This window comes from Caretta caretta, chromosome 8 (assembly GCF_965140235.1).
Source record: "Caretta caretta isolate rCarCar2 chromosome 8, rCarCar1.hap1, whole genome shotgun sequence".
Lineage (NCBI taxonomy): Eukaryota > Metazoa > Chordata > Testudines > Cheloniidae > Caretta > Caretta caretta.
Window position 1 is genome coordinate 72,408,791 of NC_134213.1, and position 27,171 is coordinate 72,435,961.

The window sequence follows — 27,171 nt, forward strand, 5'->3', positions numbered from 1 at the left end:
GACTGCTGCCGTTGGCTCTAGACCACTGTTACAACAATGTTAGCGTTCACGCCGTTTGGAGGTCTATAAAAGTCCATTTGTTTCCTCCGCATGACAGTCAAATATTGGAAGTTGAGAGTCTGTATTTGGTTGAGTGGCCAGGTGCCTCACCAAACCAACTGTCAGGATATTAAGGCTGCTGCAGTGGAGGAAAAATGCTGCCAGTTACATTGTGCTGTGAGCCAGTTTTGGCTTGTTTCCTTTGAGGATCTTGAATTGTTGTAGGATACCTGCAAGGACATGTCCCTTTCCTGGTACAACCCTGGGGGAATTGATATCATAGGCATTTACCAGTTTTTAATTTGATTCTTTTCACTACCTCCCAAAAATGGTGGGTGATAAGGAAAGTGGAACTTTCCTTAAATTATATTATAAACAATTTTGAAATACATAACCAATAAAGTTGGTGTCTTTTTTTTTTTTTTAAATCAAAGTCCTCAGCTAGAAAACATCTGTGTTAATTTGTCTCTGTTAAGCTTCTGGTGTGTTAACCTTCAAGGGAAATGCTATTACCCACTTTGAAAAATATAGGATTTTAAATTGGGGATTAAGCCATTTTTGCCTTCCCTGAATCAAAGAAATTGAATGGGTGTGACATGTTGGCTCATAAATGTATGAGAGCCCCCGTTTACATCATGCCTCTAGATCTCCTTTTGGCAAACAACTTACCTTGCAAACATAAAGGAGTTCACTAGGGCAAAGGGCTGCTAAGTGTGTTTACATACTGGAGGGGTAAGCCATCTGAGTGGTGAACCCTCAAATACTAGAGTGACACAAATTTTATAAGGGCATTGCATGCCCAAACAAAACATTTTAAAAAAAATTAACAATTCTATTCCTGTCTATTGTACAGAGCATACCTGTACTCCTGCCTCCTGTGGAGGGGTGATAATCTTGATGATTACCCCACCACCATGTTGTTTGGGCTCGAACCAGATTTTTTTCCTATTTATATCAGCATTGCTTGTTTAACAATTTATAACACAGATAACCACACAATATACACTGTTACATTATAAAACATTGTGCCTTTAATATGGTTACACCTACATCAATATTGCAGTGTTGCGCTTAATGAACTTCTGAATTTTAATCTGGGTCCTGCCAAGTTGGCCACACTTGTTGATAAAACCTAAATCAAAACAGTTTACAATTTTTGTATATATAATTAAATTATTCATTGAGGCAAATATACCTATATTTGACTGATATTTGTCAAAAATTACACTATCGTTACTGCATTATAAAAATACACCAATGATGGTCATAGCCTAATTATAATACTGAAATAGTGTGGTACGCATTGCTTTCTAACATTTTTATACCTTTATGTGTGCACAGTGCTGCAACAAAATTAAACTCCCCAAAATTAAAGTCGTGACGTAAAACATATTACTTTTAATCAGGACCTAGAGTAATAACCATGACTTAAGCTGTGGGTAGCAGTTTTAGAGGCTTGAGTAATTGATTAAAAGAATAATTCCTGTGTAAAAAACAGATTATATGTTGCATGGCTTTTATCATGGACATGTTAGTTGCAATTCCAAACATACTTAGCTTGGGGTTAATGATGCACAACAACTGATTAGTTAAATCAAGAATAGGTTCATTAACTGAAAATTTGAACCCAGTAAGTTTTGTGGCTGCAATTTGGCCTATGCAGGCATCAGAACAATATAAATTGTAAGGGTTTTACCTTTTTGCTTCTTTTCCTGTTTCTCCCCAGGCCATACCTTTAAGGTTAGAGGGGTAGTGAGCAGGGTTTACTTTTACCTAGGGTGACCAGATAGCAACTGTGAAAAAACAGGACGGGGGGTGAGGGGTAATAGCCGCCTATATAAGAAAAAGTCCCCAAAAACGGGGCTGTCCCTATAAAAATAGGACATCTGGTCACCCTACTTTTACCCTACTTCTGTTTATGAAGTTACCTTTTTAGATTTATATCAGGTACAGCCTTGTCTAAAAGGATGCTGAATCTGATATGTTAATATTTTTAGATTTTTAAAATATATTTAATTAGCTATTTTAGGGGTCACCAGTTCTAACTTCATTCAGCCAAACTTAGGCTAGAAGCAATTTGCTTCACTTGCTTCCCTTCCGACCCCCTTCTGAAAATAAGAAGCAATTTCTCTTTGGCAACATATTGGCTACTGGCCAAATAGCCTTTGACTTTTTTCCTGTTAGCTTTTGTTGCTGAAGATTACTTAAGAATTACAAATTAAATGCACAGAAACTGTTGGCCTGCCTGACTACAGGAAATTTTCCATGGATTACAAAATGCACTGTCACAAGGTCTCTAAGACCTATAGGGAACTAAGCTTTTTATTTTTTCTGGTAATCAGAGATTTCTTTTTCTTTGGTCCTCCAATACATACCATATTGGATTTAGTCTCCTGGACTTTGTCACAGGCAATTAATGCACTTCCAAAGCAATGTGACACAGCTTCCTGGGCCCCCGACACATGGAACTCTCTGGATGAGGGTGATTAAAAATAGCTTGGCTATGTTCCATTCGTATTAAACCTCCTCCATGATCCTTAGTTTGTATTAGTACAAAACTACTACTGCCATGTTTCAGGCAACCACAGCTGGGTCACCAGAAGTCTTGGCTGACTCCTCACTCGCTCAATTCTAAGTCTGCATGATATTTGGCAATTAATGTGGAACTGTCCCTCCCAAAATGGTAACCCCCTTGCCTAGTTAACTGGCTTCAACAATTTCTCAACTCCGAATACTCCCAAAGGCTAAGCTGGCTCTGTCCCTATTAGACGGGGGCATACATCCTGAGTTAAATGCCAGAGGCTTCGGGGTTGCTTCCTCTCTTCCCTTGTCAGCTAGCATGTGGTCTAGTGGCACAGGGGCTATTTACCTTGTTGGGACCTACCAGGCACTGTGATACTTAAGTGCAAGCTTGCATGGTTTCTTCATGATGGATGGCTCTGGGGTATAGTCTGGAAAAGCTGTGGAACTTTTGCTAAACTGTGCCAGTCTACTCACAGATCTGGACAGATTCTAAATTACTGGGGCCTACTGGTGCCTAAAATAAAATCAGCTTCCCACCACCTCAGACTGTGGGTTACTGAGCCCTGATGCTACTGCTTATTCAACTTTAGGTACCTTTTACTTATTCTCAAACAATTCAATTTACCAGGCCCCCCTTTACAAGGGTGTATATACCCCCAGACCACATGGAATCCCCTTCTTGTGAGACGCTGAAGTCAAATGACTAGTCAGTAACAACAAACGAGAATGTAACTAGAGTGCAGACAGGCTGATGTCCCATGTCATCTCATGTGCACGCTCTCACATTAACAATTCCTATTAAGACCTAGACGTGGGAAGACAGGTGGTGATCCACAAGGGTCCTATCCTGTCTCTGGCATGCCAAGCAAGTCCAAAGCTGAAGATCTTGAGTGATCCTTCTCTATGGGGGGAGGGAGGGAAGAGTGTGCGACCACAGACTATTCCTCCCAGGAGTGTGTGACTACAGATTATCTATTACAAAGGTTGGCTGTGTAGGTTTTTTTTTGTTTTTAAAAACCCAGAAGTAATCTACTAGAAGCAAAGGAAACAGAAAAGGGGAACAGCAGCAGAGAAAAAGAAGTCCCATACTCTGGAGAATTAGTGTTTGTGACAGTCACCAAACTGTAGAAAGAGATGTGGATTTTAACTTAGATTTTTTTACCAAAGGTAAGCTAAATCTTCCCTGGGCGAAGCCACAGGTTGGGGGTCACCCCTTTGGGGTCCCAGTTCAGACATGATACCTGTTGCCTGATCCATAGATGGTGCATTAGTTACTTAAGAATTCTAAGTTAACACTGAGGTTTGATAGCTTCTTGTCCCAAGATCAGGCCCAGTATTAGAATTACTATTCGGTTGCAATGTGTGCAGTTGCAACACTCACACTTTTAAGACAAACCTGTATTTGTAATAGTTTTATTAATAATAGTTGAGAGTCACAAACACTCCAATGCAGCAAGGTAGGTAGAGGTAGTACTGAATGTACATCTGAGCGTTCATATACTCTCTCCATTCCTTGCAGAACAACCTGAAATGTTAGCCATTATCCTCCTCATCATGCAAGAGCTACATCTCTCCCGGCTCTTAAGCACACAGGCTGGGATACAATTTTTACAATGTATTACGCCAGGGATCGGCAACCTTTGGCATGTGGCCCACTAGGGTAAGCCCCCTGGCGGGCCGGGTTGGTTTGTTTACCTGCCGCGTCCACAGGTTCAGCCGATTGCGGCTCTCACTGGCCGCAGTTCGCTGTCCCAGGCCAATGGGGGCTGCGGGAAGCGGTGCAGGCCGAGGGATGTGCTGCCCACCACTTCCCGCAGCTCCCATTGGCTTGGTACAGCGAACCGCAGCCAGTGGGTGCCACGATCGGCTGAACCTGTGGACACAGCAGATAAACAAACCAGACTGGCTCGCCAAGGGGCTTACCCTGGCGGGTTGCATGCCAAAGGTTGCCGATCCCTGTGTTACGCTGATGCTGCTATGCCTAATGTATATTCAGTAGGGGTTTCTTCCCTTTTTCCTTATTTGTATTTCCCCATCCTACTAATGGTGGGGTGCTCTTCTCCCAGCCGTTACTCAAACGTATTATAACATGTCAGTTACCATGGTACTCTTGTAGTCTGACATTGGCACATGTTCCTCACTTAAAACATCCCAATCGGCTACAAACGAAAATCTTGTGACTACATGTTAGGAGTTTAGTTGCTACAGTGTTCTCGTAGGAACTGGGGCTATACACTTAACCAGCAGCATGTGAAGGCTTTTGGGCCTTATGTCTTGTTTAGCTAAGCCCGTGTTTCTCAAACTGGGGTCTGTGGACCTATGGGGGGTCCCTGAAGGTTCCCCAGGGGGTCCATGGGCCCTGCTAATCAACTTCTCCCCCTCCCTCTCCTTCTGCATGCTAAAAGTCCAACAGTGCAGCGAGACTAAGTCAGGCTCCATACCTGCTCCAGCTCCGTGCCACTCCTGGAAGCGGCTGGCATGTCCCTGCAGGGGGGGAAGCAAGAGGTCTCTGTGTGCTGTCCCTGCCCCAAGCGCCGCCCCCATAGCTTCCATTGGCCGGGAACTGTGGCCAATGGGAACAGTGGGGGGTGGTGCCTGCAGGCATAGGCAGTGCTTGGAGAACTCCCCTCCCGCCTAGGAGCTACTGCCAGAGGGGTGTACTAGTTGCTTTTGGAAGCCGCCTGAACTAAGCGCCGCCCGGCTGGAGCCCACGCTCCAACCCCTTGCCCCCTCCCAGAGCCTGCACCCCAACTCCCTCCCAGAGCCCACCCCCCCACACACCCCAACTCCCTGCCCCAGCCTGGTGAAAGTGAGTGAGGGTGGGGGAGAGTGGGTGACAGAGGGAGGGGAAGGGAAGGGGAAGGGCTGAGTCAGGGTGGGAGTCCCTGAAAATTTTTAAATCAAAATGAGGGTTCTTGGGTTGCTACAGTTTGAGAACTGCTGAAGTAAGCTATTGTCTTACAGGCCTCAGGCCTGTCAGCACATGGCTTTAGTGCCTTAACTTATGTCTGTGCCTTATCTAGCATATACCTTTAAGCTATGCAGAGGAGCTAAAAAGCAACAGAAGGTTATTGCTGCAGCTGGCAAGCAAGAAACTAAATCTACATGGGAAATCTCAAACTCTGCATATGCAAGGGTTGGAGGAAATAAAGTAACAGTATAGTGAGAAACACTTTTTACCCTCTAAAAGGCAAACCCTCAGCCCTTCAAGGGAGAGAAATGGGGAGAAGGGGATAAATAAGTGACCCAGAGGTACTATCAATGTCCAGAAGCTGTTTTTATGGGCTTTTTACAAAGGGAGAAAAGTTCATCCTCTTTAACCTTTGTCCTGAAAGAGACAAAGATAAAATCAAGAGCAGTTCTCATGAATACAGGGTGCCTATGCAAGGGGACTGTTGCCCCCTTACTAACATTCAGTGGGTGTGTTTTAGTTGCTAGCTCCCAGTACTAAAAGGGGAAAGGGTCGATGGGGAATGAAGACCCTGAGACTCCCCAGGAACAATGGGGAGAGGCCAATGCTCCAGGTCAGCCTGAATGACAGGGCGGGCAAGCTAATCAGGAGGCCAGGGAGGTCCCGTCCTCCATCCTCCGTGTGAGCTGGAATTGCCTGGGTCAGACAGAGTGGGGGTAGAGCTAAGGAGAAAACAGGGGCCCAAGCTGAGCTGGAGAGCAGAGCTGTGCCAGATCCAGAGGGACCAGAAAAGCAGCCCAGAGAGAGCAGACCCTGTCCTGGGAGCAGTGCAGCCCCAAAGCCAGAGGCACAGCTCAGAGAGAGCAGACTTGCCCTGGGAGCAGAGCTGCAGCAACCAGAGCCAGAGGGGCCAGAAAAGCAGCCCACGAAGCACGTCAGTGCTGGGAGCAGAGTCACAGAAGCAGCCTGTAGAGCAGACCTGAAGCAACCAGAGCCAGAGGGGCCAGAGAAGCAGCCCAGGGAGCTGGAGGCAGAGCAGCAGCAGTGCTGAGGCAGAGTGGAGCTGGAGCTAAGACAGAGTGGAGCTGGGGCTGGGGCTGGAGCAGTCCAGAGCTGGGTGTCATGAGCAGCTGGGGAGAGCAAGGGGGGACCATGGACAGTGGGCCCAGGGCAGGGAGACGCCTCGGCCAGGAGGCGCTGCAGGCCAGACTTGGAGGGGCATTGATAACCCTGACAATGCGGGGGCAATGCTGGTATCATAAATATAAAGGGAAGGGTAAACCCCTTTGAAATCCCTCCTGGCCAGGGGAAAGCTCCTCTCACCTGTAAAGGGTTAAGAAGCTAAAGGTAACCTCGCTGGCACCTGACCAAAATGACCAATGAGGAGACAAGATACTTTCAAAAGCTGGGAGGAGGGAGAGAAACAAAGGGTCTGTGTCTGTCTGTAGTCGTCTTGGCCAGGGACAGAACAGGAATGGAGGCTTAGAACTTTTAGTAAGTAATCTAGCTAGGTATGTGTTAGATTATGATTTCTTTAAATGGCTGAGAAAAGAATTGTGCTGAATAGAATAACTATTTCTGTCTGTATATCTTTTTTGTAACTTAAGGTTTTGCCTAGAGGGGTTCTCTATGTTTTGGAATCTAATTACCCTGTAAGATATCTACCATCCTGATTTTACAGGGGGGATTTCTTTATTTCAATTTACTTCTATTTTTTATTAAAAGTCTTCTTGTAAAAACTGAATGCTTTTTCATTGTTCTCAGATCCAAGGGTTTGGGTCTGTAGTCACCTAGGCAAATTGGTGAGGCTTTTTACCAAACCTTGTCCAGGAAGTGGGGTGCAAGGTTTTGGGAAGTATTTTGGGGGGAAGGACGCGTCCAAACAGCTCTTCTCCAGTAACCAGTATTAGTTTGGTGGTGGTAGCGGCCATTCCAAGGATAACGGGTGTAATATTTTGTACCTTGGGGAAGTTTTGACCTAAGCTGGTAAAGATAAGCTTAGGAGGTTTTTCATGCAGGTCCCCACATCTGTACCCTAGAGTTCAGAGTGGGGGAGGAACCTTGACATGGTGGCACAGTGGTGGGATTAACCTGAAATCATTTGAGATCCAGTTGAGATTTTTTGAACTAGAAATACAGATTTTAAAAAGGAAATTTTTTTTTGTTTGGAAAGAAAGTCCAGAAAGCAGCTTTGAAACTGAAAGCAGCTTGGTTTCTCTCTGCTTTGTGGCCAAGCAGAGACAAAAGGGGATTATCTTGTGAATTGCAGGTTTTCTTTGCCTGGAGGCAGGGTACTTAACTCCTGCAGGGAAATTCACAGTCTTCCAACCCAGAGGTTTTTTTTTTTTCTTTTCTTCCTAAAAGTAAATAGGGGGTGTGTGCTCTACCCATTTGCCTGGAGACAAAAGTGGCAGGGTTTTTTTTAGGATTTTGATTTTTTTTTTTTTTTGTTTTACAAGGAGCACAGGTTTGAAAAGGAATTTTTTTTTTCCTTTGGGCTGGGTAAGCAGGTTTCCAAGTAGTTGGAGGTTTTTTGCTTTAATTTGGGCCCAGAGCAGAGACAAGGGAATTGTCTTTTTCTGTAGGCTGACAATCACTATCAGAGAATAGGTATTCTATTCCAGCACAGCAAAATTTTACAGCCAAGTTTTGTTTGTTTATTTCTAAACCTCGGGTGTAAAGTTAGTAAAAACAGAGAGGTTAGAATGGCAAAATCCGCGGCTCGACTACAGCTCGAATTAGCCAAATTTCAGGCTGAGGAAAGACAAAGGGAACATGAAAGACAGATAGAACTCATGCAGCTGAAGAAGGAACAAGAAAGGGAGGCAGAACAACACCAAGAGGCTGCCCACAAGAGGGAAATGGAGGCAAGGAAGCATGTGGAGGAGGAGAGGGAAAAAGAGAGGAAGCATGTGGAGGAGGAGAAGGAAAAAGAGAGGAAGCATGTGGAGGAGATGGAGGGGATAAAGGCCCAGCAGAATATACCAACAAACCCTAGCAATCCTTCTCCAGGTACCACTTCCCATCCCAGAAAGTTCCCCACCTACAAGGCAGGTGATGATACTGAGGCCTTCTTAGAAAACTTCGAAAGGGCCTGCCTTGGGTACAACATCTCTACTGACCAATACATGGTAGAGCTGAGGCCGCAGCTCAGTGGACCCTTAGCTGAGGTGGCAGCTGAAATGCCTAAAGAACACATGAACAAGTATGAACTGTTTAAATCCAAGGCGAGAGTCAGAATGGGGATAACACCCGAGCAGTCTCGTCGGAGGTTCAGAGCCCTAAGGTGGAAACCAGACGTGCCATTTACCCGACATGCCTACCACATTGTAAAACATTGGGATGCCTGGATATCAGGAGCAAGTGTTGAATCTCCAGTAAATTTGCCCTTCCTAATGCAAATGGAACAATTCTTAGAGGGTGTTCCTGAGGAAATAGAAAGATACATCCTAGATGGGAAACCCAAAACTGTAATTGAGGCAGGAGAGATTGGAGCCAGATGGGTGGAGGTGGCAGAGAAGAAGAAAACTGGTCGCAGTTGGAGCGGAGACCAGAAGGGACCACCCCAGACCACACCCTATTACCGGGGGCCGCCCAAAGCCCCACCTACCTCCCAAAGAACCCTCCAGACCCCTTATCGTCCCACCACCCCGTTCTCCAGCAACCCTCCTCGCCCCAGTGACCCGTCAGCTGGACGATGTTTTAAGTGTAACGAGCTGGGGCATGTAAAGGCCAACTGCCCCAAGAACCCCAACAGATTACAGTTCATTGCACCGGAATCACACCAGAGTCCACAGGCCCAGATACCTCCCAGATACCCTTGGAGCGGAGGGAAACTGTGAGTGTGGGCGGGAAGAAGGTCACCGCGTGGAGGGACACCGGAGCACAAGTGTCAGCTATCCATGCTTCCTTAGTGGACCCCAATTTAATCAACCCAGAGATCCAAGTGACGATTCAACCCTTCAAGTCCAACTCTTTCAATTTGCCTACAGCCAAGTTGCCTGTCCAGTACAAGGGCTGGTCAGGAATGTGGACTTTTGCAGTCTATGATGATTATCCCATCCCCATGCTGTTGGGGGAAGACTTGGCCAATCATGTGAAGCAGGCCAAGAGGGTGGGAATGGTCACCCGCAGCCAGGCTAAACAAGCCGTGAGGCCTAGCTCTGTTCCGGAAACTTCTATCAGGACCCAGTCAGAGGTGATGGACCTGGACCCCAGGCCAATGTCTGCAACAGCAGTAGTGGATCCAGTCCCAGAGACCCAGACGGAACCAGTCCCAGAACCGGAACCAGCCGAACAACCAACACCAGACCCCGTGTCAGCACTGAATCCAGTACTTGCAACCTCAACACCAGAGGGCCCCACCGAACCTGAACTGGCAGCAGCCGATAACCCGACCCAAGAGGCTCAGCCGGAGCCTGAATCCCAACATAGTGCACCAGCGGAGAGCGGTTCACAGTCAACAGAAACAGCTCCATCCCCTATATCGCTTCCAGAGGGACCAAGCCTAGGTCCACAATCCCATGAGGAACTAATGTCTCCAGCATCAAGGGAACAGTTCCAGACCGAACAGGAAGCAGATGAAAGCCTCCAGAGAGCTTGGACGGAGGCACGGAGCAACCCACCGCCTCTCAGCTCTTCTAATCGATCCAGGTTTGTTATAGAAAGAGGACTTTTATACAAGGAAACTCTTTCTGGTGGACACCAGGAAGACTGGCATCCTCAGAAACAGTTGGTAGTTCCAACTAAATACCGGGCCAAGCTCTTGAGCTTAGCCCACGATCACCCTAGTGGCCATGCTGGGGTGAACAGGACCAAAGACCGTTTGGGGGGATCATTCCACTGGGAGGGAATGGGCAAGGATGTTTCTACCTATGTCCAGTCTTGTGAGGTGTGCCAAAGAGTGGGAAAACCCCAAGACCAGGTCAAAGCCCCTCTCCAGCCACTCCCCATCATTGAAGTTCCATTTCAGCGAGTAGCTGTGGATATTCTGGGTCCTTTTCCGAAAAAGACACCCAGAGGAAAGCAGTACATACTGACTTTCATGGATTTTGCCACCCGATGGCCGGAAGCAGTAGCTCTAAGCAACAGCAGGGCTAAAAGTGTGTGTCAGGCACTAGCAGACATTTTTGCCAGGGTAGGTTGGCCCTCCGACATCCTCACAGATGCAGGGACTAATTTCCTGGCAGGAACTATGAAAAACCTTTTGGAAGCTCATGGGGTAAATCACTTGGTTGCCACTCCTTACCACCATCAAACAAATGGCATGGTGGAGAAGTTTAATGGAACTTTGGGGGCCATGATACGTAAATTTGTAAATGAGCACTCCAATGATTGGGACCTAGTGTTGCAGCAGTTGCTCTTTGCCTACAGAGCTGTACCACATCCCAGTTTAGGGTTTTCCCCATTTGAACTTGTATATGGCCGTGAGGTTAAGGGGCCATTGCAGTTGGTGAAGCAGCAATGGGAGGGATTTACACCGTCTCCAGGAACTAACATTCTGGACTTCGTAACCAACCTACAAAACACCCTCCGAACCTCTTTAGCCCTTGCTAGAGAAAACTTACAGGATGCTCAAAAAGAGCAAAAAGCCTGGTATGATAAGCATGCCAGAGAGCATTCCTTCAAAGTAGGAGACCAGGTCATGGTCTTAAAGGCGCTCCAGGCCCATAAAATGGAAGCATCGTGGGAAGGGCCATTCATGGTCCAGGAGCGCCTGGGAGCTGTTAATTATCTCATAGCATTCCCCACCTCCAACCGGAAGCCTAAGGTGTACCATATTAATTCTCTAAAGCCCTTTTATTCCAGAGAATTAAAGGTTTGTCAGTTTACAGCCCAGGGAGGAGACGACGCTGAGTGGCCTGAAGGTGTTTACTACGAAGGGAAATGTGCTGGTGGTGTGGAAGAGGTGAACCTCTCCATGACCCTTGGGCGTATGCAGCGACAGCAGATCCAGGAGCTGTGCACTAGCTACGCGCCAACGTTCTCAGCCACCCCAGGACTGACTGAACGGGCATATCACTCCATTGACACAGGTAATGCTCACCCAATTAGGGTCCAACCTTACCGGGTGTCTCCTCAAGCTAAAACTGCTATAGAACGGGAGATCCAGGATATGTTACAGATGGGTGTAATCCGCCCCTCTGAAAGTGCATGGGCATCTCCAGTGGTTCTAGTTCCCAAACCAGATGGGGAAATACGTTTTTGCGTGGACTACCATAAGCTAAATGCTGTAACTCGCCCAGACAACTATCCCATGCCACGCACAGATGAACTATTAGAGAAACTGGGACGGGCCCAGTTCATCTCTACCTTGGACTTAACCAAGGGGTACTGGCAGGTACCGCTAGATGAATCTGCCAAGGAAAGGTCAGCCTTCATCACACATCTCGGGCTGTATGAATTTAATGTACTCCCTTTCGGGCTGCGAAATGCACCCGCCACTTTCCAAAGACTTGTAGATGGTCTCCTAGCGGGATTAGGAGAATATGCAGTCGCCTACCTTGACGATGTGGCCATATTTTCGGATTCCTGGGCAGACCACCTGGAACATCTACAAAAAGTCCTTGAGCGCATAAGGGAGGCAGGACTAACTGTTAAGGCTAAGAAGTGTCAAATAGGCCTAAACAGAGTGACTTACCTTGGACACCAGGTGGGTCAAGGAACTATCAGCCCCCTACAGGCCAAAGTGGATGCTATCCAAAAGTGGCCTGTCCCAAAGTCAGAGAAACAGGTTCAATCCTTCTTAGGCTTGGCCGGTTTTTACAGACGATTTGTACCGCACTACAGCCAAATCGCTGCCCCACTGACAGACCTAACCAAAAAGAAACAGCCAAATGCTGTTCAGTGGACCGGAAAGTGTCAGAAGGCCTTTAACAAGCTTAAAGCGACACTCATGTCTGACCCTGTACTAAGGGCCCCAGACTTTGACAAACCATTCCTAGTAACCACAGATGCATCCGAGCGTGGTGTGGGAGCAGTTTTAATGCAGAAAGGACCTGATCAAGAATTCCACCCTGTAGTGTTTCTCAGCAAAAAACTGTCTGAGAGGGAAAGCAACTGGTCAGTCACTGAAAAAAATGTTATGCCATTGTCTACGCTCTGGAAAAGCTACGCCCATATGTTTGGGGACGGCGTTTCCACCTGCAAACCGACCATGCTGCACTAAAGTGGCTTCACACCGTCAAAGAAACTAACAAAAAACTTCTTCGGTGGAGTTTAGCTCTCCAAGATTTTGATTTCGACATCCAACACATCTCAGGAGCTTCTAACAAAGTGGCTGATGCACTCTCCCGTGAAAGTTTCCCAGAATCAACTGGTTAAAATCGTCCTTGAGATGTGGAAAATATTGTTAGTCTTTATGTACTTGGTAGTATATTTAGAGATGCATGTGTCTTATTAACTCTGTTTTCCTAGAGCTCCAGGAAGAAATCCCAGCCAGTGTTTCACCCTAGCTGAGATTTCGGGGGCGTGTCATAAATATAAAGGGAAGGGTAAACCCCTTTGAAATCCCTCCTGGCCAGGGGAAAGCTCCTCTCACCTGTAAAGGGTTAAGAAGCTAAAGGTAACCTCGCTGGCGCCTGACCAAAATGACCAATGAGGAGACAAGATACTTTCAAAAGCTGGGAGGAGGGAGAGAAACAAAGGGTCTGTGTCTGTCTGTAGTCGTCTTGGCCAGGGACAGAACAGGAATGGAGGCTTAGAACTTTTAGTAAGTAATCTAGCTAGGTATGTGTTAGATTATGATTTCTTTAAATGGCTGAGAAAAGAATTGTGCTGAATAGAATAACTATTTCTGTCTGTATATCTTTTTTGTAACTTAAGGTTTTGCCTAGAGGAGTTCTCTATGTTTTGGAATCTAATTACCCTGTAAGATATCTACCATCCTGATTTTACAGGGGGGATTTCTTTATTTCAATTTACTTCTATTTTTTATTAAAAGTCTTCTTGTAAAAACTGAATGCTTTTTCATTGTTCTCAGATCCAAGGGTTTGGGTCTGTAGTCACCTAGGCAAATTGGTGAGGCTTTTTACCAAACCTTGTCCAGGAAGTGGGGTGCAAGGTTTTGGGAAGTATTTTGGGGGGAAGGACGCGTCCAAACAGCTCTTCCCCAGTAACCAGTATTAGTTTGGTGGTGGTAGCGGCCATTCCAAGGATAACGGGTGTAATATTTTGTACCTTGGGGAAGTTTTGACCTAAGCTGGTAAAGATAAGCTTAGGAGGTTTTTCATGCAGGTCCCCACATCTGTACCCTAGAGTTCAGAGTGGGGGAGGAACCTTGACAGCTGGGAAGAAGAGCTCTGCCACCTAGAGCCCGAGAGCGTGTGGCCACCACTAGAGTGAGTGTCCAACCCACAGCATCCCTGCAGCACAGCCAGGGCCTGAGAAGGAGGCCTGGGACTTACAAGGAACAGACTGAACTGCTCTGACATTCCAGAGACACTGTTTGTGATGTTCCCTGCCACAGAGCAGGCTGATGTTTTCCTTTAACCTTTCCCATTTTCCCTTAATCTTTTAAAAATTAATTGTTGATTAAATAACTTGCATTTGCTTCAAATTGTATGTAATGATCAGTGGGTCAGAGAAGTGCCTAATGCAGAGAGAGTACCCCGGAGTGGGGGACAACCACAGCAGGGTTGGGGGTCGAGCCCCCCAGGAATCCTGGGCCCAGCCTTGTTGGGGTTACAAGGACTCTGCCAGACAGGAGAGCGGAAGGGGAGCCCTCAAGGGCAGGGAGGCCACTGGGTGAAGGAAGTGGGAGCGAAGACTCAGATCCTTTTGCTAGCCCACTTCATCGGGGTAGTGCAGAAACCAGGAAAATTCCCCACAATAGCAGGACTATTCCCCTGCTTACACCTAGTTATCAGCATGGATATAAAACTTGCTCATATACCAAAGGGCAGATTGCTTCACTCAAACACCAATCACAGAAGTGCAAGGAGCCTCCACCTCATTGCATGCCCAAGGCAAAGACTGGTCATACTGCCCATCTCTCTGCTCTCATGAAATGCAGAAAAAAAATCTTGACAATATTAGTGGGTCATTTGGTGCTTATTGGGAAGGGCTGCTTAAAAGCCGGTGCCAGGCCTGGCTCTCTGTTGGCTGCTAGGGAACTTTCCAGGGGGTGCTCACTTCCATGCAATGGAGGCGTGGCCCTGTGGGTCCCAGGACAGGGAGAGAGGGTGAGTGAGGTAATACCACTGACGATGGGCCACTACACGCCATTACCTCGCCCACCTTGTGCGCTCATTTCAAGACACAGCACCTACCTGCACGTTTCTCTTGCTCTTTCTCAGGGAAAACTGCCCTAATTAGGCCTGAATAAACCCGGGCGAAGGTTGTTGACATAAACCCGCCCTGTAGCTGCGGGACTAGAGGCTCAGGGAACTCCCAGCGAGCAAACCTCGCTCACTAGAGGCAGGTGTAGCAGCCTGCGGGCGCAAACCCCAGCGCGCTTGCACGAAGTGGGTTCAGTGCCCCGGCTCGGGCGGGTCGTGCTTGTGCGGCGCTGGCTCTCTTCGTTTCCGTGAAGGAGCTGACTGCTCCGTACGGCAGAGGGGCTGCTTTCCCCACGCTCTGCCCCAGCTACGTGCTCGCCCCGTTAACCCGCGGCCTCGGCTGGGAAACCCGCCTCAGAGCCCGCAGCCGGGGTGAGGGAGAAGAGCGACTGCAGCCAGCGCAGGCGGGTGCCCGCCCCCGGGGCGGTGCTGGGCTCGCCCGCCGCTAGTCCTCCCCCGCTCTGCCGAGTCGGGAGCTCTGCGGCCCAGGGGACGGACGGGTCCTAGGAGGACACCATGGCTCGCATGCTCACCCGGGACCCGGTGGACATTGAGGTACCCCTGTGGGGTGGGGCTGTGCGCAGGCGGGGCCGCCCCCAAAGTTTGACCCAGGAAGCCGGCGGCTCCTCCTGCCCTGAAGGCGTAGCGCAGAGTTGGACATTGTAGCAATATAGGCTTTGCAGTACTCTGTCTTTAATCATTCTCCTGATCCAAAGCCTTCCCACACCTTGCATTTTGTTTCACGTTGTTTTGAGAAATGTGACTTAGAAGCCAACTTCGAGGTCGTTGAATGGTCATGTGTTAATAATTCAACACCATCCACGATAATTGTGCTGGTGCATTTGGGAAGCTACTTTGAAAGAGACTTGTATCTATCTCACTTTCAGGTAGAAAGTATAAACTTTATTTTTTTGTTTTTTAAGTACTCATTCAGATCAGTCAGGCAAGGAAGGTAATCTCTTTAACAAAATGAATTGTTCTTTGAAGTGTCTTGAGTGGTTGAAATCCCACAAGACCCTGATGTCACAGGTCAAATGTGGCCTCTCCTCACCCTTTTCCCTGTATTAAGTAGTCCATAAAAGATCCATGTACCAAATTTTAGGTTTCAGATTCAATGGAAACAAAGAAATTTATGATCAGTTACCTCATTAAGAGAGGTTTCAGAGTAGCAGCCATGTTAGTCTGTATTTGCAAAAAGAGAAGGAGTACTTGTGGCACCTTAGAGACTAACCAATTTATTTGAGCAGAAGCTTACGTGAGCTACAGCTCACTTCATCGGATGCATGCAGTGGAAAATACAGTAGGGAGATTTATATACATAGAGAACATGAAACAGTGGGAGTTACCATACACACTGTAACAAGAGAGTGATCACTTAAGGTGAGCTATTACCAGCAGGAGAGCGGGGGAAAATCTTTTGTAGTAATAATCAAGGTGGGCCATTTCCAGCAGTTGACAAGAACGTCTGAGGAACAGTGTGGGGGTGGAGGGGGGAATAAACTTGGGGCAATATCTTTACTTTGTGTAATGACCTATCCACTCCCAGTCTCTACTCAAGCCTAAGTTAATTGTATCCAGTTTGCAAATGAATTCCAATTCAGCAGTCTCTTGTTGGAGTCTGTTTTTGAAGTTTTTTTGTTGAAGAATTGCAACTTTTAGGTCTGTAATCGAGTGACCAAAGAGATTGAAGTGTTCTCCAACTGTTTTTTGAATGTTATAATTCTTGACGTCTGATTCCCTCTCCAAAGGTTCTTGAACAAAATAAACTGTTATGGGATAAGAGGGAAGGTCCTCTGGATTGGTAACTGGTTAAAAGATAGAAAACAAAGGGTAGGAATAAATGATCAGTTTTCAGAATGGAAAGAGGTAAATAGTGGTGTCCCCCAGGGGTCTGTACTGGGACCAGTCCTATTCAACATATTCATAAATTATCTGGAAAAAGGGGTAAACAGTGAGGTGGCAAGATTTGCAGATGATACAAAAATACTCAAGATAGCTAAGTCCCAGGCAGATTGTGAAGAGCTACAAAAGGATCTCTCAAAACTGGGTGACTGGGCAACAAAATGGCAGGTGAAATTCACTGTTGATAAATGCAAAGTAAACTATACATATAAAATGATGGGGTCTAAATTAGCTGTTACCACTCAAGAAAGAGATCTTGGAGTCATTGTGGACAGTTCTCTGAAAACATCCACTCAACATGCAGCGGCCGTGAAAAAAGCAAACACAATGTTGGGAATCATTCAGACAGGGATAGATAGTAAGACAGAAAATATCACATTGCCTGTATATAAATCCATGGTACTCCCACATCTTGAATAGTGCATGCGGATGTGGTCACCTTATCTGAAAAAAGATCTATTGGACAAGGTTCAGAAAAGGGCAACAAAAATAATTAGGGGTATGGAACGGCTTCCATATAAGGAGGGATTAATAAGACTGACTTTTCAGCTTGGAAAAGAGATGACCGGGGGGTGGAGGAGGGAAATATGATTGAGGTCTATAAAATCATGACTGATGTGGAGAAAGTAAATAAGGAAGTGTTATTTATTCCTTCTCATAACACAAGAACTAGGGACCGCCAAATGAAATTAATAGGTAGCAGATTTAAAACAAAAAAATGAAAGTATTTTTTCACATAACACACGCACAGTCAGCCTGTGGAACCCTTTGCCAGAGGATGTTGTGAAGGCCAAGACGATAACAGGGTTTAAAAAAGAACTAGATACACTCACGGAGGATAGGTCCATCAATGGCTATTAGCCAGGATGGACGGGGATGGTGTCCCTAGCTTTTGTTTGCCAGAAGCTAGGAATGAGCGACAGGGAATGGATCTCTTGATGATTATCTGTTCTGTTCATTTCCTCTGGGGCACCGGGCATTGGCCACTGTCGTAAGACAGGATACTGGGCTAGATGGACCTTTGGTCTGACCCAGTATGGCCATTCTTATGTTCTTATCCTTCAGCTTAGGAGACAAAGGAATCAAATGATTTGATCCCTGTGATGGGTCCCAGCCAGACTAGACAGTAAAAGCTGGAAAGGGGACGATACGTGAGAGATACAGAAACTGTATCTTGCTAGATTAAGTTTTACTCTTTTAGATGTTTGATTTTTATTTGATTCTAACCATTTCTACTTTGATTACTGCTACTTGGTGTCACTTAACCTATGTCCTCTTGTTAAGAAACTTGTTTTATTTTTACTAATAATCAACTCAGTATTGTGCTTCTAGGGCAAGGTGTATTTACTGCTGTTATGTTAATAAGCTGATATAACTCTTTAGAAGAGCAGCAAACTTGGTATCTTCTATGAACGAACAGCAATGGGGCCGTGCACTGCAATATCTGGGGAGCTCTGGAGTTCACAGATTGTTACCTGCTAGGTGAGGTTTGTGCCAGCAGAGCCCGTTTGCTGGTGAGAAAAAAAGACTGGTGTGGTGCGGCGCTCACAGACACACTAATCTCTAGCAAGGCTCACTTGTTGAGGCACAGAGGTAACAATGGCTCACAGTTCTGGGTGTCCCCAACAGTCTTACAACTGCATTCACAGTAATTTGGGGAAAGACGACCTTGGTCTGAACTGACCAAGAGAAAAGTGCCCCCCCTCCCTCAAAGGCGGTTCCACTCTCAAGTGTGTAATCACTGTTAAAAGCTCTCCACAGAGACATATAGAAGCGATTGTAACAAAAGTCACAGTTTATCATTATGTTCTGTCATTAGTGTTGTTTTGTTTAATGTTTTATTTTCCTTTCTTTAATAATAAAATAGCCATGGTTAATAATTTGTGATTGTTTTGTTGGATCTCAACCAAGGGTGTCCCCCAACGTATGTAAAAGAACTCCCATGACTAACATAGTGGGAGTCACACTCCTGAATTGTCAATAAGAGAAACAATTGGTAAGAGCTGGCCTCCGATTTCTTGTTTCTCCGGACTAAATATTTTTAGTCATTTTTTAAAATAAAATTCTTTGGCATCCAACAATTTTAAATTAACCCTTTTAGACCCCCAATGAGTTTTTAAAAGAACTCTTTCAAAATAGGAACAACAAATTTGGACTATAATCTTGCCTGATCTTTTACTAATCACACTATAATTATTGTTCTGTTCAGCTAAGAGTTTACTACACTTAAAAACAAAACAAAACACCTCTAAATGGGAACCCATAAAGCAAAATGGGTAAACAGAAAATTTCATTTCCTTACTGATCATTCATCACATGACCTTGGATAGATATGGTTAATTATATGGGAATAGTGTTCTGAGCAGTGAACAGACAGGGAACGACTAGTAATTTGAAGCCACAATTTCAGAACAACACTACAAATTAAACTGGTATTTTACCGTACATCTTCAAGCAAATGGCAGGTATTTTAATCATTCACAGGAGTTGCAACAATAGAAGCTTTCTGGAATTTAAAAAAAAAAATCAATCTGGATCAAAGGTAGCCAATTGCATAAATTTATTTACATAATCTTTGCCATGTTTTTAAGAGCAAGAAAGGGACATTCAGGACAACAGGGCTTCCCTTTTGTATTATCTTAATCCAGCTTTCCTATGTTTTCACACTATGCTCCCATCTCCCAAGATTTAGCCTACTTCTCCCTTAGAGGATGCTGTATTATAGTGCTTTGTTTTTAAGCAACCCCTTTTCTTTAATGCCCCTTCTCACTTGCTCTGGGAGCTATGAACCTACAAAGTGAAATTTGCTGCACTCTTTCATAAACTGCACTTTGCAGTGCCCAGTACACACACAGCACCAGAGAAGAGCACAACTTCTGCCAGCTCAGCTGCTCTACTGCTTTGTAATGCATACACCAGGCTGTAAAATGCAACTAAGAGGTGAGGGACACAGGGCACTCTGTACTGTGCACACACAACCAGGAGCATGGCACAAGAAACACCCCTCCTTCCCTCTATAATGGAGCTAGCCACAACTGTAGTCACTGAGTTTTGAGTGCGTTAATCATTTCCTGTGCTGATCCAGGACCCCATCCCGCCTAACATCAGCCTTCAAAAAACAGCATAGGCTGCAGCCCTGAAGGAGCACAGCTCCAGAAGGAACATGTCTTCTGTGAACCAAGTAGCTCTGGGAAACTCCGCAGTGCCCTTACTACTGACCTGTGCATATTAGACAAAATCTGGCCCTTCACAAGTTGCACTTTGCACATGTACTGCATACACACAGTACTGCTGGCCAAAATGGATTGCTTTTCTATGGATGAGAAGGTTCTCCGCAGGGTCAGTCTGGATCAAGAACTTAATTAAATGTGTCAACATGGAGGAAGGCAAACTATCTCTGATGAGGAAAAATGCCAAAACATTTGACAGTCTGGGACATCTTTCAAAAGTACCTTGGAACTGACAGGTTATTCATTTCATCATATATATATGGGCTAAACCAGAGACAGGGACATAAATCAAAAAATCAAAGTGCAGCAAGAAATACAACATGATGATGTAATAAACACAGATGTCTTATTAGTATTAACAGTAAGACAAATGAAGCCAAGGATAGGTTACATGTATACTGAATGACAAAAAGAGTTATGGGGGAAAGAAGTGCATCACATACTTACAATCTCTGGTTAATGAAACTTAAAAAAAAAAAAAGAAAGAAAAAGGAAAGTTTAAAACAGAAAGTTTCAGTGCTATTAATACACAGTACATTATATATGCAAGTAACAAAAGTTTACACGCTTACATGAGCAGATAATTCCCATGTAGCCACTATAAGGCATGGTCAAATAGAGTTTTAGTCCTTCAGACCTTTCAGTTCATTCCTAGAAGTCAGACATCAGCATGGATATTAGGAAATAGCTTTGAGAGTATTCTAGGCATTCATCTCATCCTTTAGCCAGGAATCACCACTGCAAAGCCTGGCTCCAACATATAGACAGCAGACTACTCACTGGGAAGGAAAGCCTTGTGAAATGCCCTTATCTCCTGCCCGCCTTCATCTCCCTGCCCCCGAACAGAATCACAACCAAATTTGATTCTGAGGAGCAAGTTGTGTTTTAAGAACATAAGAACAGCCATGCTGGGTGAGACCAAAGGTCCATCTAACCCAGTATCTGTGTACTTTTCTAAACTGACCATTTATTCCTACCCTTTGTTTCCTGTCTTTAACCACTTACCAGTCGATGACAGAACCTTCCCTCTTATCCCATGACTGCTTACTTTGCTTAATAGCCTTTGGTGAGGGACCTTGTCAAAGACTTTCTGAAAATCTAAATACACTGTATCCACTGGATCTCCCTTGTCCACATGCTTGTTGACCCCCTCAAAGAATTGTAGCAGATTGGTGAGGCATGATTTCCCTTTACAAAAAACAATTTGTTTGGGAAGAATCAACATGTGTTCATATATTTGTCTGACAGTTTTGCACAACCAGTTTGCTCTGTACTGAAATCAGGCTTACCGGCCTGTAATTGCTGGAGTCACCTCTGGAGCCCTTTTTAAAAATTGGCATCACATTAGCTATCCTCCAGTCATTTGGTACAGAAGCCGATTTAAATGATAGGTTACAGACTAGAGTTAGTAGTTCTGCAATTTCATATTTGAGTTCCTTCAGAACTCTTGGGTGAATACCATCTGGTCCTGGTGACTTATTACTGTTTAGTTTATCAGTTTGTTCCAAAACCTTCTCTAATGACACCTCAATCTGGGACCAGTTCCTCAGATTTGTCACTTAAAAAGAATGGCTCATGTTTGGGAATCTCCCTCACATCCTCAACCGTGAAGACCGATGCAAAGAATTAATTTAGTTTCTCTGCAATCGCCTTATCATCCTTGAGTGCTCCTTTAGCACCTCAATTGTCCAGTGGCCTCACTGGTTGTTTAGCAGGCTTCCTGCTTCTGATGTATTTAATTTTTTTTGCTATTACTTTGAGTCTTTGGCTAGCTGTTCTTCAAATTTTTTTTTGTCCTTCCTAATTATATTTTTACACTTCATTTGCCAGAGTTTATGCTCCTTTCTGTTCTCCTCACTAGGATTTAACTTCCACTGTTTAAAGGATGCCTTTTTGCCTCTCAGTGCTTCTTTTACCTTGTTGTTTAGCCACAGTGGCTCTTTTTTTGTTCTCTTACTATGTTTTTTAATTTGTGGTCTACGTTTAGGTTGAGCCTCTATTATGGCGTCTTTATGCAGCTTGCAGGGATTTTACTTTTGGTGCTGTGCCTTTTAATTTCTGTTAACTAACCTCCTCATTTTTGTGTAGCTCCCCTTTCTGAAATTAAATGCTACAGTGTTGGGCCGCATTGGTGTTTTCCTCACCACAGGAATGTTAAATTTAATTATATTATGGTCACTATCACCAAGTGGTCCAGCTATATTCATCTCTTGGACCTGATCCTGTGCTCCACTTAGGACTAAATCAAGAATTGCTTTTCCTTTTGTGGGTTCCAGGTCTAGCTGCTCCAGGAAGCAGTCATTTAAGGTGTCAAGAAACTTTATCTCTGCATCCAGTTCTGAGGTGATACGTACCCAGTCAATATGAGGATAGTTGAAATTCCCCATTATTATTGAGTTTTTTTATTTTAATAGCCTCTCTAATCTCCCTGAGCATTTCACAGTCACTATCACCATCCTGGTCAGGTGATCAGTAATGTATCCCTACTGCTATATTCTTCTTATTTGAGCATGGAATTACTATCCATAGAGGTTCTGTAGTACAGTTTGGTTCACTTAAGATTTTTACTTCATTTGATTCTATGCTTTCTTTCACATATAGTGTTCTGTCCTTCTGATATATTTTATAGCCTGGTATTACTGTGTCCCATTGATTATCCTCATTCCACCAAGTTTCTGTGAAGCCTTATTATATCAATATCCTCATTTAATATGAGGCACTCTAGTTCACCCATCTTATTATTTAGACTTCTAGCATTGGTATATAAGCACTTTAAAAACTTGTCACTTTTTAGCTGTTTCCCATTACATGATATAATTGAATGAGACTTTTTTTCATTTGAGTGTTTCTCATCAGATCCTACCTGTATTTTATCTTCCATATTCTCCTCCTTACTAGGACATAGAGAATCTCCATTAGTAGATCCTTCCCTAAGGGATGTCTCTGTCCGAATCACATGCTCCTCCACACCGGTTGGCTTTCCCCCAGCCCTTAGCTTAAAAAATGCTCTATGACCTTTTTAATTTTAAGTGCCAGCAATGTGGTTCCATTTTGGTTTAGTTGGAGCCCATCCTTCCTGTATAGGCTCCCCCTTTCCCAAAAGTTTCCCTAGCTCCTAATAAATCTAAACCCGTCCTCCCTACACCATTGTCTCATCCACGCATTGAGACCCTGCAATCTAACTGGACCTGCATGTGGAACTGGAAGCATTTCAGAGAATGCTACCATGGAGGTCCTGGACTTCAATCTCTTATCTAGCAGCCTAAATTTCGCCTCCAGGACATCTCTCCTATTTTTCCCTATGTCATTGGTACCTACATGTACCACGACCACCGGCTCCTTCCCAGCACTACACATAAGTCTATCTAGATGTCTTGAGAGATCCACAGGCAAGTCACCATGCGGTTCTCCCGGTCGTCGCAAACCCATCTATCTATGTTTCTAATGATCAAATCGCCCATTACTAATACCTGTCTCTCCCTAATAACTGGAGTTCCCTCCCCTGGAGACGTATCCTCAGTGTGAGAGGATACCACAACATCATCTGGAAGGAGGGTCCCAACTATGGGATCGTTTCCCTCTGCTCCAGCTGGATGTTCTCCTCAACAGCACAGGTGTTGTCAGACCGGGGGTGGAACCATTGTACTGTGTCCTGGAAAGTCTCATCTATGTATCTCTCTATCTCCCTTAGCTCCTCCAGCTCCGCCACCCTGGTCTCCAAGGCCCATACACGGTCTTTTGAGGGCCAGGAGCTCCTTACACCAAATGCACACATACACCACCTGCCCATCGGGCAGGTAATCATACATGCTGCATTGGGTGCAATAAACTGGGTAGCCCCTACTCTGTTGCTGGACTTATACCTACATTCTCTTTTTACTCCTGCAGCTTATTCCTTAGTTGTTGTTGTTTTTTATTAGGGGGTGGTTTTTCGCTTACATTTAATGTTCCTTAAACTTTGTTAAACTTATGTAGCCCCCCCAAACGCTTTTTAAAGCCCTGGTCTTCCTGAGTAGCCCTGCCCCCTCGTTAAGGGTTGATGGGTGCTAAAGGGCTTAGGGTTCAAAGCCTCGTTAAGAAGCTCTCAGCTGAGATGGAGTCTCTCTCTTTCTTATATCCACAAAGGGTTGTATTTGTCTTACAAGTCAGAAGGCATCCTGGTGACTCAGTCTCCTGTGTCTCTCTGGGGTGCAGGATCAATGTTAATTTTCTGTTTCATGTGTTCAGGATTAGAATAAACACTGCTGGTTTAGCTTGATGGCTTTGTTTATTGCTAATATGTAAACTGAGGTAAACTCACATTCCTTTGTATAGAACAGGCTGGTCATCACGTTGACCTAAACTGGGCTGTCTGGTCTTAAACATGTTCTAGTAATGTCATATAGAGGGGATTCATAACTTCACATATAAGCTTGACATATGCATTTTACAATGAGATTAATAACCGGTGTGGTGTTAGTTTTCAAATGATACCTCAGAAGGCTAATTTTGTGCCAATATCATTGTAGTAGTGTGTAGGGTGTCAGAGTGCCTAGGATGACTCAGTCTTAGTATAAACTTACATAGCTAAGAAGGCTTATAAATGGGCAAGAGGGTTTTGTTTAATGAAGGAGAGTTTTGTTTGTTTGTTGGTTATTGTTAGTAATCAGCCAGTTTGTAATTGTGCAAAGTAAGCAGTCATCACTAAATCCTATGAAATAAAAAAAATTAAATCAGCTGCTTAGAAGAAGCCATGAACTGTATTGAGACAGACAAATTATGAATATCAAGAATCTTAAATCCAATTAAATCCCCCTATTTCTCTGTTCACCAAAGGTTAGCCCTTGTTTCCTTTCTGGGAATACATGGTTTAACCATTTGTTGATTAACAGAAGAAACTATTAATGGTTTGTTATAATTGCATTTCAATAGTCAATAAAATAATTACAAGAGTTTTGAAATCTAATCCCTTGATAGTGTCTTGTTAACTTTCTCTCACTAATCCATCTTGAAGTCTTGGGGAGGTTTTCTTTGGGCTGGTTTCTTCTTGAGTCTTTTTCTGTTTCTCTGAGCTGTCATGGCAGTGTGCTTGTAGAGATGGACAGAATAAGTTGGTGAGTACTTGCTGTATTACCAGGGTAGCACGGAGTATGTGTGTGAGGGGTGCTTACTCTCAGAGATTTTATATCCTTCTGTGTCTTATTTTCTTGAAATTATAAGGGGAAAACACAGCTTTTTCAGGCTTTAAATTTAAATTTGGTTTCTGCCACCCTTTCATTGGCTCAGTACCCTCCTGGATTGTCATTAGGAGCATCTTTGTCTTATGAATATGTAGTTTGTTAATGCATATATGCATTGGAATTCTAATTATTTCTTGACAGTTCTATTCCTCTGTCTTTGTAGTGGGAGATTCTTTAAGATTAGCATTTTAACTTTAATATATTCAGGCCATTTTCTGAGATTTCTTGGATTTTTTTTTGTTAGACTTAAACTGGAATTACAATTCTGTTTTTAGAAAATCCAAATGCTTCTGTTTTTTATATAAACGGTTCTCAAAGCACTTATTTTTAAAGTAAATTACTGAAAGTTTTTAACTATTTAAGCTAAAGAAGTTGTGGATTCTTTTTAACAGTTTTTGGAGGGATGAGTGTTGTCTTACTGAGTTTGGGTGAGGGGTTGCTTGAGCACTGCTAGTAATTAATTAATCAATTTCATATTATTATAAATAGTCTATATTTAAATGGCATCTTACATTAGTAATTAGTTTTGCAAGGTCATTAGATTCCATGTTGATACATAAAGCATTTTACCATTTACATAGCAATGATATTACGAGCTTTATATTTATCTAACAGTTGCAAGTGCTTTTCACAAAGGTGTTTACCATTTCAAAACTCTGGAAATAAAAAGAGGCTTAAAACATTTCCAACTACATGGTTTTTCTCTGGGGTTCTAAGACAGAAGCAAAGGTTTTTATTGGAAAAGAAGATGAGGTTGATTCAGGCCCTCTTTACCCAAAGTTTTATGGTTTGACCAAATTGTTTACCAGTTGCAGTCTTTACAGTTAAAACTCCAATAAAATGCCTATAAAATATTCTTTATGAAGCAACAGTCACAACAACCAAGTTTACATCCATTTTTCAAAACATAGTATAAAAAAATTGGCATAGAAAGTTAAAGCAAAATAAAGTTTAAAATGTAGCTTTTCTGAATTTGTATAAGCATTATTAGAGGTAATACACGTGATTTTATGGCCAAGAAGAGGTTATCTTCCTGACATTTGTTTGTCCTTGTCCTCCTTTGGGCATTAAAAAGCAAATAACTACTGGGATTTCTTTAATTTGAACATTTGTAATATAACTAACTAGTTACATATATTATTCGATTATATTTTTAAGCATCCTAGCTATAACATACTTTATCTGTATCAAAATATTCAGTAAAGATGCAGAGAAGTTTGTAATGATCTATAATTAAAAACATTTTATTAATATAATTTTTGAATTGATATTGAGATCTCACACTTTCCAAGCACTGATTCTACTGTACACCTTCTAGATCTTATGCCAAGTTTGTTTTTACCTTAAAATAAAAGACAATCGCCATGTTGAGCAAGTAACTCGCTTTATTAACTATTCCAGAATATGGCCCTGATCCTGCAAACATGCCCATGTTTAAAGTTAAGCATGTATGTGAGTATTTGCAGGATCAGGTCCTTTATTTCCCAGAAACATGTCAACGAAATGGTGGCTCAGTCACTAGGCTGAAGCCTTGAATGAGTGGTAGAATGCGAAAGCCCTTCATTTGGGGCATATTCTGTCCTCGCTCTCATTATTTTGTGTATTCAACTTCTGTTGACAACCTGCAGCACCAAGTCTCTGAGCCCGGATCTGAGATCCCTCCACGCTCACAGCGTCTCAAAGCCCAAGGTCTACACTCCAAATTTATGGCCCCACAGCCCAAGCCCTGTGAGCCTGGGCCAGCAGCGGCCATGCTGTACATCTTTTATCTTAGTGTAGATGTGTCCCCAGAGTTGTATGCACTTTAGGATTTTGTCTGCACTACAAATACAGTATTGCTAACCCAAATATTCAGAACTTGAGTTAGGCACCACAAAGTCACAAGATTTAAAAAAAACCTTTTGGGTGCTTTTCACTTTCCTTCTGGTCTCTGAGCCTTTAAAATACACTTGTCACATTTACAAGCTTTTCTCTGCAACCAGTGAGGTCTAGAAACTACTTACAACTTAAAAAGAACGATTCTCACCCAATTGCAGGCCTTTAGGAGCTGGGGCTTTATGAAAAACCAA

At 44.0% G+C, this 27,171-nt stretch overlaps 1 protein-coding gene and 1 long non-coding RNA gene across 9 annotated transcripts in view; one reads left to right on the top strand and one right to left on the bottom strand.

The window, feature by feature from the left end:
- DPYD (dihydropyrimidine dehydrogenase) overlaps window positions 1-27,171 on the top strand; it is a 656,679-nt gene that overhangs the window by 80,766 nt on the left and 548,742 nt on the right. Inside the window, exon 1 of one of the 8 annotated variants that reach the window (XM_048859649.2) lies at window positions 15,162-15,306. The exons of 5 other annotated variants lie outside the window; for them this stretch is intronic. In XM_048859649.2, coding sequence (XP_048715606.2) covers window positions 15,268-15,306 — 39 coding nt within the window. In that variant the 5' untranslated portion in view covers window positions 15,162-15,267. Of the gene's footprint in view, window positions 1-15,161; window positions 15,307-27,171 lie in introns of those variants that run through there. 2 more of the 8 variants (XM_048859651.2, XM_048859650.2) reach the window with 2 other exon arrangements.
- Window positions 1-27,171, bottom strand: part of LOC125640769 (uncharacterized) — a 75,739-nt gene that overhangs the window by 42,596 nt on the left and 5,972 nt on the right. The gene's annotated exons all lie outside the window — the stretch shown is intronic.